The sequence below is a fragment of the Balaenoptera ricei genome, chromosome X (assembly GCF_028023285.1).
Source record: "Balaenoptera ricei isolate mBalRic1 chromosome X, mBalRic1.hap2, whole genome shotgun sequence".
Taxonomy (NCBI): domain Eukaryota; kingdom Metazoa; phylum Chordata; class Mammalia; order Artiodactyla; family Balaenopteridae; genus Balaenoptera; species Balaenoptera ricei.
In genome coordinates, this window is record NC_082660.1 from 46,941,818 (window position 1) to 46,955,307 (window position 13,490).

The 13,490-nt window shown below is 54.9% G+C and overlaps 1 protein-coding gene and 1 non-coding gene across 4 annotated transcripts; both read left to right on the forward strand.

The window, feature by feature from the left end:
* The first annotated feature begins 4,661 nt into the window (after positions 1–4,661).
* Positions 4,662–12,104, forward strand: LOC132357547 (melanoma-associated antigen D4). 3 transcript variants are annotated; one of them, XM_059911097.1, is made up of 13 exons: positions 4,662–4,750; positions 5,681–5,921; positions 6,167–6,997; positions 7,405–7,611; positions 7,717–7,780; positions 8,009–8,088; positions 8,482–8,573; positions 9,214–9,293; positions 9,378–9,420; positions 9,833–9,895; positions 10,891–11,005; positions 11,277–11,719; positions 11,899–12,104. In XM_059911097.1, the coding sequence occupies exons 2-12, from the start codon at positions 5,712–5,714 to the stop codon at positions 11,709–11,711; spliced, it is 2,220 nt and encodes a 739-aa protein (XP_059767080.1). In that variant the 5' UTR covers positions 4,662–4,750; positions 5,681–5,711; the 3' UTR covers positions 11,712–11,719; positions 11,899–12,104. The 3 variants fall into 3 exon arrangements, with proteins under 3 accessions (XP_059767080.1, XP_059767079.1, XP_059767081.1); XM_059911096.1 differs by having other exon boundaries at positions 11,277–11,707; XM_059911098.1 differs by lacking the exons at positions 10,891–11,005; positions 11,277–11,719; positions 11,899–12,104 and adding an exon at positions 10,469–10,881.
* LOC132358064 (small nucleolar RNA SNORA11) lies at positions 10,516–10,644 on the forward strand. The gene has a single exon (XR_009500419.1). It is a non-coding gene; the product is annotated as a small nucleolar RNA SNORA11 (small nucleolar RNA).
* Positions 12,105–13,490: the final 1,386 nt, after the last annotated feature.

Genomic DNA, 13,490 nt, shown 5'->3' on the forward strand with positions numbered 1-13,490 from the left:
AGCATGATATATCTTTTCCCATACTTTTACTTTTAACCTATAGGTACAATGGGATTCATGTACACTGCATATAGCAGGATCTTTTTAAAATCCAATTTGTCATGCCCCACATCGTATGTTATTAGGGAAATGCAAATTTAAAAAATGAGATACCACTACACTCCTATTAGAATGGCCAAAATCCAGAACACTGGCAATACCAAATGCCTGCAAAGATGTGTATCAACAGGAACTCTCCTTCATTGCTGGCGGGAATTCAAAATCATACAACCACTTAGGAAGACAGTTTGACAGTTTCTTATAAAATTAAACCTATTCTGACCATGTAATCCAGCAATCATGCTCCTTGGTATTTACCCAAATGAGCTGAAAGTTTATGTCCACAGAAAAACCTGCATATGCATGTTTATAGCACTTTTATTCACAATGCTGCAGCTTCGGAAGAAACCAAGATGTACTTCAGTAGGCGAATGGATGAACAAACTGTGACACATCCAGATAATGGAATATTATTCAGCACTAAAAAGAAATGAACTATCAAGCCCTGAAAAGACATTCAAGAACCTTAAATGCATATTACCCAGTGAAAGAGGCCAATCTGAAAAGTGTATATACTGTATGATTCCAACTATATGACATTCTGGAAAAGGCAAACCTATGGAGACAGTTAAAAAATCAGTGGTTGCTAGCAGTTAGGAGAGAGGGAGGGATGAATATGTGGAGCACAGAGGATTTGGGAGGCAATGAAATTATTCTGTATGATACTGTAGTGGTGGCTACATGTTGTCTAAACCCATGGAATGTACAACAGCAACAATGAGTCTTAATGTAAACTACACACTTTGGGTGATAATGATATGGCAATGTAGGTTCATTGATTGTAAGAAGTGCACCCCTCTGGTGCAGGATGTTGACAGTGGGGGAGGCTCTGTCTCTGTGGGGGCAGGAGGTATATGGGATGGCTCTGTAATTTCTGCTCACTTTTGCTATGAGCCTAAAACTGCACTAAAAAATAAAGTCTACTTAAAAGAGGAGTCCAATTTTAGACAATTTGTATTTAATATGGTTACTGATATGGTTGGATTTAAAGCTGTCATGTTAATTTTTTTCTATTTTCTCATCTGTTGTTTTATTTTTTCTCTTTTAAAGCATTTTAAATTAAATGAGCATTTCATGATTCCATTTATCTTCCATATAGGCTTATTAGCCATAATTCTTTGGATAGATACGTTAATGTTTATAGTTCATGCTTCTTTAACGTATCACAATGTACCTTCAAGTAATATTGTACCACTTCACATGTAGATTTAGAACCTTACATACACTTATATTCCCCCATACTTGTGCTATTATTTTCCAAGAAGCTAATTCCACATAAGTTACAACTCCACAATGCATTATGAATTTTTGCTTTTACATCATTAATAATAAAATATTCTTAAATGTGAAAATTAGTAGTTTATATCTACTTTCATATCTGCCATTTCCATTATTGTTTACTCATTTATGTAGACCATATTTCCATTTACAGTCATTTTTCTTGTGCCTGAAGGACATCCTGTAACATTTCTTGTAGGGTAAATCTGATGATTAATATTTTCAGCTTCAGTATGTACGAAGAACTTTTATTTCAACTTCATTTTTAAAAAGATATTCATTGAGTATACAATTCTGATTGGACAATTATTGTTTCACTATTTTAAAAATGGTATGACACTTTCTTCTGACTTGCATTGTTCCTTATGAGAAGTGTCCTCTAATTCTTATCTTTGGTCCTCTTAATGATTCTATATTTTTCTGGTTTTATACTTGTCCAGGAATAGAAGTAAAACCCTGGGGAAGCAGATTGGAAAAATATCATGAATGCACATCATGCATTAACTGTGCATAGCAACTTGGATACATATTAAAGCATAAGGGTCACTGAAAAAAAATTAAAAACCAGGATGGATACTTATACTTGCAGCCACGATGAATTAACAGGAATCCGATGTGCTCTGCCTCCTAAATATCTATAAACCAAAAAAGTTATAAAGCTTTACGTCGTGGCTCTACGAGCCACGCAGGACATTGTCCCCAAGGTAAGGGAAATTAAAAAGGCGATCCCCAGGATTGCCCAATTCCCCCCAACTTCTTGCCTAGATAGAGTTTACAGGCTGCGGCACAGGGAGATTGAACACAAACAGAGGTGAATAAGTGAAGGAGACAGAGCTGAGAATTCCAAGAGGCCAATGTGACTAGAATATTCTGGGAGTAATGGAGGGGAGAGAGCTGCACAGAGAGGTAGCCCTGGAGAGCTGCAGAGGTTTCCCATCTGGGTGCAGTGTATGAGAAAAGGGCAGTGGTGGTAGCTGACTTCCATTTTCTGGAGTGAGTAGTTGTGCGGATCATGGTGCCATTTACTGAAATTGTGAAGATGGGAGTTTTAAAAACAAGAGAGATGGGGGACGTGAGTGTGTGGGAGGGGTGGATATAGCAATACCACAGTGAGACAGACTCACTGTGAGGAGCCCTTGAAACATCCAAGTGGAGATGTCAAGTAGACGAATGAATATATGGATTTGGATCTCAAAGGTGAAGTTCGAACTGGGGTTGTAGATTTAGGAGTTGTAAGCATATTAGCATATATAGTTATAAAGCATCTAGCATATAGAGGGGCTGGTATAAAAACGAATACAATAGAAGTTCTCATCATAAAAAATTGTAACTATGTGTGATGATGGATGTTAACTGGACTTATTGTGGTGATCATTTCACAGTATATACAAATATTGAATCATGATGTTGTACCCCTGAAACTAATATAATGTTATATGTCGATTATATCTCAATTAAAAAAAAGAAAAAGAAAACATAAGAATAAAAAATAAAATAGAGCGAATATAAAAGTCCACTACGGATTTTGTAAAAAAAGCACAGTTTCAAAATGAGATGGGAACATAGCATTTTCTATTAGCATATAGCGGTTTGTCAAGGCTTTCGCTTCTAAGGTCTGGTCACGTCCCACAGAAACGTGTTGCACAGGAAGGGCTGAGAGACACAAGCAGCTGACAGGGAAGGTTGCTATGCAACAGCTGAGGAAAGCCATCCAGACAGGCAGAATTGATGTTGGTCACTGGAGAGTAAAAGCTCTGGTCCTAGCAATAGCTTCCATTCAGACACAGGGGTGGACAGCCTGGAGAGGCTGATATAAAAACGAATATAAAAGTCCACTATGTTTTTTTGTAAAAAAAAAAAAAAAAAATAGACGTGCAATTGGAGATGGGAACATAGCATTTTCTCCAGTCATTCTGGAAGCGCAGCAGCATGTGTGTGCTTAGGTAGGACCCCAGTAAGTTCTCCTTTTGCTTCACATTTTGCATATTGAGAAACCGGGCTCAGAGATGTCCAGTGACCCGAGCGGGCTTTCACACAGCTAGCGACAGACTGGCCCAACACTCCATCCCCGGAATTCGGAAATCCAGCCCAGCTTCTATCCACAAGACCACAGCTGCCCCAGGCCCCAGCCATGGAAGGAACCAGGCCAAACATTTACTCTGAATCAGGGCTTGCCATGGCTCAGACACACAAGTGCCTGATTGTCCTGGCCGCTCCAGTGGGCACCAGGAAGGCCTCAGGGGCAGCGTGTTTGTGCCACTCACAGCGAAGAGGCCTGACAGTCGGAGCAGGGAGTGGACCCCAAGGAGCAATTCTCACACCTGGATGGACCCACACAGAGCAGGCAAGGGGTGGGCCTGGGGCTCCTACCTGTTCCCCCCAGAATGCAGAGCGTGAGCTTAGGTCTCAGAGAACAGAAACCTGGCTTGTTGGGACAGATGTTGACAGGGCAGGGGAGGTGGGGTGGATCTGCTGCTCAAACTGAAGAAGGGAGGGTGCCTCAGTCCCCGGGGCCAGTGCTAGCGGAATATGGATTTTTGGAGTCAGCGAGACCCCGGCCCAAATTCTGCATTTTCAACTTACTGGCTCTGTGGCCTTGTCTAGTTCGTGCGATGTGTCTGTCTGTGCCTCAGCTTCCTGATCTGTAAAATGGGGATGCTGACATCCACCTCCCAGGGCTGCTGTGAGAGGAAGATAATGCCCAGCACAGCTCAGGCTGTGACACACAAGCTGCATGAAGAGCGGCTGGGGAAGCAGATGTTCCCAGTGTGTCTGGGGGCCCTAGAGATGGATAGTGGAGGGGAACACAAAGGGAACTGGTGTCCTCTCGCCATTTCCATTTCTCTTGTTGCAGTTGCAGACTGGGCTAGAGACCTCTGTATTGGTGACCTAGGGGTCACGCTGGGGAAGCAGGGCTCAGTGTATTCCAGACCACACTGGAGGAGCTTAGAGGCAAGGGGGCGCGCAGGGCTGAGAAGCATTGTGCAAAAGTGGGGGGACTGAGGGTATATGATGGATGGGTTGGAACCGCAGTACAGGGTGTGAGTGCCCGCGCCTGCGATCGGGGGCGCGGAGGCGGAGGTGGGGAACGGTGAGGGGAATCTGGCGGGAAGGAAAAAACGCCCCCCACCCCGCCCACCCACTGGCGGAATCGCATGCGCACTGGGGACCTGGTGAGAAAGGCTTTTGTTGGGAAAGCGGGCCGGCTGAAGGGGTCCGCGCATGCGCAGGCTGCCCAGCCGCGCAGCGAGGGGGGCGGTGCGCGGAGAAAAGGGGCGGGGTGGTCGGAGCTGCTGTGCTGGCAGCAGTAGGCGAGGGCGCGGCTGCGGGGTTCCTGGTGCTGAGGACGGACGCCATTGGAGCCCCAGGGAAGGTAAGGATCCAGCCCCAGACAGGACCGGGAGAGAGCGAGTGGAACGAGGGTACGCTGTGCCCTCCCCATCCCCAATCCCCCGCCCCCGGATCTGAACAAAGCCCGAGCACGCAGAACCTGAACCCCGTTAGACCCGCGGTCTAGATAGGAGCCGCCCCCCTCCACCGCCACCAGATGCAGGCTCCCCGATCCGAGCCCTACTTACACCGGAGCCCACCATCCGAACCCCTTTAACAGACCCGTGTGCTCCGTGCTGAGCTTCCTTAGAGCGGAGGCCCCACCTCCACCCCAACCACTCTGAGATCAATCCAGTGGAACTGAACGTTTTGCCCCCTTCCTGGAGTTGCAGTCCTGGCCTCTGAGACCTCCAGCACTCCAGTTCGAGCCTCACCTAGTCCGAAGACCCCCACCCCATCCACCTTGAGCGCTCCTGTATGAGCGCAACCTAGACCTGAATCAGCTGAATCCCCCCCACCGGCACTTAGAGGGTCCCTGGGATTCATTTTCCCAGAGCTTCCAGCGGTCCCCGTTTGTCTGAGCCCTCTCATGTCATCTCCTCCCCACCGTCCTGGCCCCCTGCTCCAGGCATTAAATTCAGGCGCTTTATTTCTCCCTCTCTCAACGCATCTCCTATGGGACTCTTTGGACCCAAGCCCGCCAGTGCACCCCCTGTTCAAATCCAGCCGCTGGGCCGGGGAGCCTGCCTGTCCTAAACTCCCCTTTCAGTGTAGGGTCTCCTCCGACCTCCTCTATCCTTCTCTTAGGGCTCTGTCTCTGAGGGAATCTACCCCAGCAGCCCTCACTCCCCCACCCACCCCGACCTTATACTGCCTGGTGACCTGATGATTGCAGCCCCCCACTTCCTGAGAGATCCGGCCTCCTGCTGGGTCCCGCCCCCTCCCTCTGAAGAGGCCTCCCCGTCCCTCTCAGGCTGAGCTCTCTTCTCCTTGGGACCCCCGGCATGGCTGAGGGAAGCTACCGCAAAGAATCTGAAGTGTACAACGTTGAAGACATGGACGAGGGTAGTGATGAAGTCGGGGAGGAAGACATGGTTGAAGGCAACGACTATGAAGAATTTGGTGCTTTTGGAGGCTACGGAGCCCTCACCAGCTTTGACATCCGTATCCTCAGAGCCTTTGGGAGCTTGGGTCCAGGCTTTCGCATCTTAGCGGTGAGGCCCCTTGTCGGCCACCTGCTAGCCCTGGGCCTTCCCTCCTGCGACGTCAGGGAGGATGGGAGGAGGGGGTGGGTGAAGGCTGGAGTTGAATGGGGAAGGACTGCCCACATCCACCAAACCTTCCCTCTCCTGCTGGGAGAAGGGGGGTTTGGGAGGGTCTGGGGGCTGGTCGGGGGCTGGCCAGCACAGGGCGAGTGTGTACAGCTGTCTGCCTTGCCCTCCCCTCCCTGGTCTTGCAGAATGAGCCCTGGGAACTTGAAAACCCTATGCTGGCCAGGACTCTGCTGGAGGCATTTCGGATGGATCCAGAAACGCTTGCCAACGAGCCGGCTGCCCGTGCTGCCAACGTAGCCCGGGCCGCCTCCTCTAACCAAGCTGCTCGGGCCACTGCTGCTGCTGCCCATGCCACCTACCATCAGGTGGTCGCTAACCACCCAGTGGCCACAGACCAGGGCTCAGGAGGCGATACCCAGCCCATGACATCGGCTGCCGAGGCTCAGGCAGCCACCCTTGAGACAAGCCTTGCTTCTCCGCACAGCTCCCAGATGCTAGTCAAGAGCGAGATGGCCACCCCCGGGGCTCCAGCAAGGTCCACGCAGCCCCAGACATCCTCCCGGGCCCAGGAGGCTGCTGCCGAGGGCCCTAGTACGGCCTGTGCTTTCTCCCAGGCCCCGCGTGCCAGTGAGATGGATGCCACCCGGCCCAAAACAGCCTTCCTGGGTCAGAACGATGTCTTTGATTTCACCCAGCCGGCAGGTGTCAGTGGCATGGCCTTCCCACGCCCCAAGAGACCTGCCCCGGCCCAAGAGGCTGCCACAGAGGGCCCCAGTGCTGCCTCCGGGGGGCCCCAGGCAGCCTCTGCCGGGGAGGGGGCAGCCACCCGGCCCAAGACGACCAAGTCTGGGAAGGCTCTCGCCAAGACTCGGTGGGTGGAGCCTCAGAATGTTGTGGCAGCAGCTGCTGCCAAGGCCAAGATGGCCACGAGCATCCCTGAGCCTGAGGGTGCAGCTGCCACCTCTCAGCAGAGTGCGGAGCCCTGGGCCAGGATGGGAGGCAAGAGGACAAAGAAGGTGAGACCTCCCTGCTGTCTCCACCCCCCCTTGCTCCCCTGCTTTCTCTGCCCTCTCCTCTCCCTGCCTCCTCCTCTCCCTCCCTCCTCCTCTCCCTCCCCGCATCCCCTCCCCTCCCCTCCCCTCCCCTCTCCTCCCCTCTCCTTCCCTCCCCTCTTCTCTCAGCTTGTGCATGTTTCTCCAAGACAGGTTAACTAGCATGTTTTTACTCCACGTAGTCCCTACCCTCGGGCCTGGAGGGAGAAGCGGTTGGCTCAGTGCCTGGCACTTAGTAAGCACTCGGCACGTGTCATCCGCTGTTCCTACTACCCTTACCTCCAAGTACCTGCTCTGGTTAAGATGTGTGCCAGGTGCTTTTGCACGGGTAGCCTGGAAGCCCTGAGTCTCTCCTCTGTCTAATGGTACAGTCCAAGCACCTGGATGACGAATATGAGAGCAGCGAGGAGGAGAGAGAGCCTCCTGCGGTCCCACCGACCTGGAGGGCATCGCAGCCCCCACTGACGACTGTGCGGCCTCAGATGGCCCCTCGGCCCCCCATGGCCCTGAGGTCCCAGGTACCCTCAAGGCACGTTCTGTGCTTGCCACCCCGCAATGTGACCCTTCTGCAAGAGAGGGTAAGAAGCCTGCCCTTCCCCCATCTCGCTCCTCCCCTCCCTCGCGGGCCTGTTCTTTGAGGTCGCCCACGCCTTGGTCTCCCCGTGTGCTCCCTCCTTCTCCAGGCAAATAAGTTGGTGAAATATCTGATGATTAAAGACTACAAGAAGATCCCCATCAAGCGCTCAGGTGGGCAACCCGTGCCCCCTCCCTGAGCTCTGCCCTTCCCCCCTCCCACAGCCCTGCCCTGTGGGCCTCCCATCAGATGCCCGCACACACACATCAGGCCTGGCTGATGGCTCCATTTGCACGGTGTGGGGTCCTGAGTGTGCTCCCTTCAGCAGGGCTGACAGAAAGGCTGCAGCTCTGTGGCCCCTGCTCAGGCTCGGTGCTTTGCCCACCCCTCCCCTCCCGCAGACATGCTGAAGGATGTCATCCGAGAATACGACGAACATTTCCCTGAGATCATTGAACGAGCAACGTACACTCTGGAAAAGGTGGGTGCGGGGCCGGGGGCAGCTCTGTGGAGCAGGAGCCTCAGGGAACCCTTGCCCCCTGCATCCCCTCGAGGCCCAAGGGCAGGACTACGTGCTCTGGAAGGAAGCCCTCCCTGGCCTCTCCACCTGGGAGCTTCCTCTGCCTGCCTCCTTCCCTCCTTCTTGCCCTTCGTGCTCTCTGAGTGTCTGGGGTGGTCTTCTGAGGTGGATCCCATTGTCTCAGCCAGCGTCAGTGCTCCCACAGGGCACTTCCTCTGCGGCCTCTCTTCTTCCTCCTCCCCCAGGGCTTGGGGCTCCCCGCCAAGGAAAAGTTCTAATGGGGAATTGAGTGACTGCCTGCAGGACACCCAGCATGGATGTTTGATCTCACACTCTGTTTTCTCCCTCATGTAGAAGTTTGGGATCCACCTGAAGGAAATCGACAAGGAAGAACACCTCTACATTCTTGTCTGCACACGGGATTCGTCAGCCCGCCTCCTGGGAAAGTGAGAGAGCACAGGAGGGTGGTGGCCTTCCTTGGTGGTGCTTCCGCCCTCCTCTCAGAGAAACGGGAAAGTGGGGTTGGGGGGCCTAGCACGGCTCCCACCCAGAGTTAGCAGTGCTGAGCAGTTAAGGGCTGGCAGGGGCAGTAGCCTGGGCCGAGGATTTGCTGCTCTCCGGGTTTCGCCCCTGCCCACCCTTCCCCACCCCCATCTTCCTAGGAAAGCAAGCTTCTTGGTTGCCTCTCCCTGCTAAGGTCCCGGCCAGGGCTCGGCAGAGTGGGCCTCGGGAGGGGGACGGGGGTGTGGGGGGGCTCTCCAGTGGAGTCGTGCTCCCGACGCAATGCGCAAAGGGCAGGGAAGGTCTGGATGTGCCTCTGGACACAGGGTTGCCAATCGTTTGCTGCCTGCCTAACGCCATCCTCGTCAGAGCCCTGGGAGGAGGTGTTAGCATCCCCATTTGATGGATGAAGGGACTCGGCCTCAGGCCGAGGAATGAATTGTCTGGACCAGGTAGCGCAAGCCATACAGAGTGGGAGGAACTGCCCTGTAGCCCAGCAATCTGGGAGAGGCTAGTTGAGTGAGCCGGCTGTGGTCCCCCCGGGCAAATGGCTGCTGGACAGGATCCCTCTTTCTACACTTTCAGGACCAAGGACACTCCCAGGCTGAGTCTCCTCTTGGTGATTCTGGGCGTCATCTTCATGAACGGCAACCGTGCCAGCGAGGGTGAGTGGCTGGACCTGCAGCTGGGGGGTTGCCCGCCGTCTCACCTCCGTGCGCTAAACTCTTGTACCTCATCTCCCCTCGCAGCTGTCCTCTGGGAGGCACTACGCAAGATGGGACTGCGCCCCGGGTATGATTGGGGTCTCTCGGCTCCCACTCCTCAGTGTGTCCTTGGGCACAAGAGGCCCTGGGATTGCAGTGGCCTAGTGGTCTCTGCGGGGCGTGGCGTCCTGGACTAGGTAGAGCGCAAAGGGTCCCACCAGGGTGCGTGGGGAAACGGTCCTGAACTCTGAGCACCCCCTCTGCTCCGTGTGCCTTCTCTGTTCCCAGATGAGAACTAAGAGAAACCATCGGACCTGGGGGCTCCGTCAAACCCCTCCCTGGGGCATCGCTGACAAGTGGCCGTCTGGCCTCTGCTGCCGGCCCAGGCGTCCATGGGGACACCCCACAGGCTGGGAAGCTCTCAGTCCTGCTGGGAGCGCTCCCGCCCACCCCGGGCACTGCCACTGTCTCTAGTCATGCGTTCCTTTCCTTGCACTCAGGGTGAGGCACCCATTCCTGGGCGATCTGAGGAAACTCATTACAGAGGACTTTGTGAAGCAGAAGTGAGTATCGACTGAGTTCACTTTGCCTCCCACTCAGGCCTTCCTCGTGTGCCGCTCTGGCTGAGGAAGCCATTCCCCAGCCCATGTCTTAACACCAGAGGGATGGGTGTCTGGTGTGAGAGTGGGGTGGGGGGGGGAATGTGAGTGTTGGGGGGAGGGCCACTCCAGGGAGGCTTGGGGAAAGGGAGCAACACATGCTGACTGCGAGCACCGGGTGGGGTGGTACAGCCCCCATCTCGTTCAGCACCTGCCCTCTAGGCAGTGTCCCCGGCTTTACACCTCAGGAGCCAGGGGCTCAGAGAGTGGAAGCCTGACATGGCCCTGGCTGGGATAAGGCCCATTTGGGCCTGGAGCCCAGCCCCGCTGACCTTCTAGCCCAGGCCCACCCCATCCTCGGTGCTTGGAGATCTCGTGTGCCCTCACACAGGCCCGTATGCATGTTCACCACCAACGCCCCCCGCCACACACACAAACACACACACACACACACACACACACACACACACAGATGGTCGAGAGTATGTATGGAGTCCACTGCTCTTGGTTGACTGTTTCTTCCCGTACATTTTCTAGGGTGGACTGTCCCAGGGTTCAGCCAGGCCACGGACGAGCCCCATGGTGGGGTGTGCTCAGAGCAGGGGGCCTGAAGAAATGGCTCCTCTGTTTACAACACACCCAACAGGAACCTGGGTTATTGTGACAAGGGGCACAAAACTCGTGGCCTTCCTATGAACAAATACCCTACACGTGCCCCCTGCCCCTCCACATGGCTGCTGGGCAGGACCAGTGGCCTAAGGGTGTGAGCACCTCAGTTTTGGAGGCGGAAACCCCTGGGAGCGAGCATGGGAGCGAGGCAAGGGCGGCGGGGCCAGGGCAGGCCTCCTGCGGCAGCCAAGCTGCAGCCTCGGGGCTGGGAAGGGGCCACCTGGGAGCCACTGGTGCAGCAACAGGTCTGCCTGGCTGGAAGCAGAAGTTTATTTTCCTCTCTCACGCAGGTACCTGGAATACAAGAAGGTCCCCAATAGCAGCCCACCCGAGTATGAGTTCCTCTGGGGCCTGCGCGCCCGCCACGAGACCAGCAAGATGAGGGTGCTGAGATTCATCGCCCAGGTAAGGCAGAGCCTCTGTTCTGGCTGGAGTTTGCCATACCTCGTTGGTTCGCTGAGGCCCAGAAAGGTTCCTAAGTCACTGACACAAGTTCACAGACGTAGTGAGTGGATGGGGCGAAATCCCAGGTCTGGCACAGAATAATGGGAGCCCGATTCCAGTCGTGTGGGTTTCTATCATGATTTTGCAAAGCGCTCAGGAGGGCGTATGGCAGGAAGCAGGTGCCGAGCGAGGTGGGGTAGCTGTTCCGACGGCTGCTGTTCTTCCACCGCAGTATCAGAACCGAGACCCCCGGGAATGGAGAGCTCATTTCTTGGAGGCTGTGGATGATGCTTTCAAGACGATGGATGTGGATATGGCTGAGGAACATGCCAGGGCCCAGATGAGGGCCCAGATGAACATCGGGGAGGAAGCTCTGATTGGACGGTGGAGCTGGGACGACATACAGGTCGAACTCCTGACCTGGGATGAGGACGGAGATTTTGGCGACGCCTGGTCCAGAATCCCCTTCGCTTTCTGGGCCAGATACCATCAGTACATTCTGAATAGCAACCGTGCCAACAGGAGAGGCACCTGGAGGGCTGGCATCAGCAGTGGCACCAATGGTGCGGCCAGCACCAGCATGCTCGATGGCCCCAGCACCAGCTCCACCATCCGGACCAGAAACGCCGCCAGAACCAGCGCCAGCTTCTTCTCCTGGATTCAGTAAGATTGGAGGTCATTAGATGAGACTCTGAAGGATGGGGTGTGGAGGGGCTGGGAGGAGTCAGGGGAAGGCCTGGGGTGTCGCGGGGGAACGAGGAGGGCCTGACAGGACACTCAGTTTGTCCTTCCTATCCCTCACGGTTCACCTGTATTGACCCTTGTGTTCTGGCCTTTGTGTCTCCCGGTTCCAGGCAGCGCTGAGGAGCTGCAGCAGTCCCCCGCCGAGCCAGAGTGCCTCCTCTGCCCCCTCCCCGACAGAGCACTCTAGGCAGCTTCTCCCCGTCCATGGAAGATGGCATGCCAGATGACGCGCTCTCTGCCCTTCCTGCTTTCCTGTGTGCTTTTTGTCGTGCTGTCGTGTTTTGGGTATCAGTGTTGCATTAAAGTTGCAAAATCAGTCGGACGTCTTCTCCTTTTCCTGGGCAGGTGTGGCTCTGAGTGGCCCGTGGTCAGGCCCTCTGAGACAGGCGGGGGCCGCCTCTCCCTAAAAGGCAGGCGGGTGTGGCTGGGTCAGCCACTGGGAGGCGCGGAGATGCCAGCTGAGTGTGGAGGCCAAGAGTTTCCAGGGGCTCCGGTCCACACAGTTTCATGATTTCCTACACTGTGTGGCCCCGGTTAAATGCCAGTGGGGGTCCTCAGGAGAAGGGGTGGGGTGGAGGGCCGTGAGCTGGTGCCACCGTCCCTCCCACCAAGGGACGGGATCCACAGACATCCCCTAGGACCCACCTCCGCCCCATCTCTGGAGGCGCTGTCCTGGAATCCTTCCCTCATCCTCCACACCATTTCAGGACCTCCTCCCTCAGACCGAGTCTTAAGGACAATGAGGTAGGCCTCACAGTGGCATTCTCACCCCTCCAGCAGGTAGAAGGAGGAGCCATTACTGCCGCGAGAGCCGATTTAGTGAAAGAAAGCTGTAGGCAGACCTGGACAGCCCATTGCCTGTGACCATGACCCGAGGCCCTTCGGGAGGCTCCGGGGCTCTTCTCCATGGAAGCAGGGCTCTCCCGGCGAGGCCAAGGCCAGCCTAGGTCTCTGTATCTTCAAGGGCTGCGTGGTCCCTGCGGGGGGCGGAGGCTAGAACTTTAATTCCCCAGGTGCACGACAGTGAGGGCAGAGACACTTTGGAACCCTGGGAAGGACTCCGTAGCAGGAAGGGGCCGTCTGGGGCTTTTCTGGGTCCCCCAGTGATGTCCACAGCTTGGAGGACAAGGCTCCAGGTTAAGAGGAAGGAGAGAGTAGTGTAAGGACCCCAGCCCACCCAGCCCCCCCACCCCCCGCTTGCCTCTTTGCCCCAAGAAGTGGTCCCGCTCCCTCAGCCAGACCCGGATCCTGACCCAGACCCAGCTACATCATTTGCCAGAGCCAGTGGAAGACAAAAACTCCGGTCACCTGGCTCAAAATGTGTTAACAATTGCAAGAGAGCAGCAGCAGAGCACTGAACCCCTAGTGCAGACCTGCTGAGGGACGGCCCGGGCTGCACCCCCAGGAAGCAGGCTCTGTATGGACCCCCCTCCCCTAAAGACAGGCTTCACGCGGGTTTCTGCCTTACTTGTTGGTGCTTTGATCTCTGCCTCCCTGGCTGCTGGCTTGATGCCTGGCCTTGTGGACACTCTGTGATTCCGACAGAGATTCAGGCCCCTTCCAGGTGCAGGTTTCCAGGTTGACGGCCTGGGATTTGGGAACCCAGCCCTGGCATGATGAATGACACTGGAACGTTCCTGGCTCCCTTGCCCTGGGACCTCCCAGGACCCTGCTGTGCATGCAGTGGGCACCTGCCTTGTCA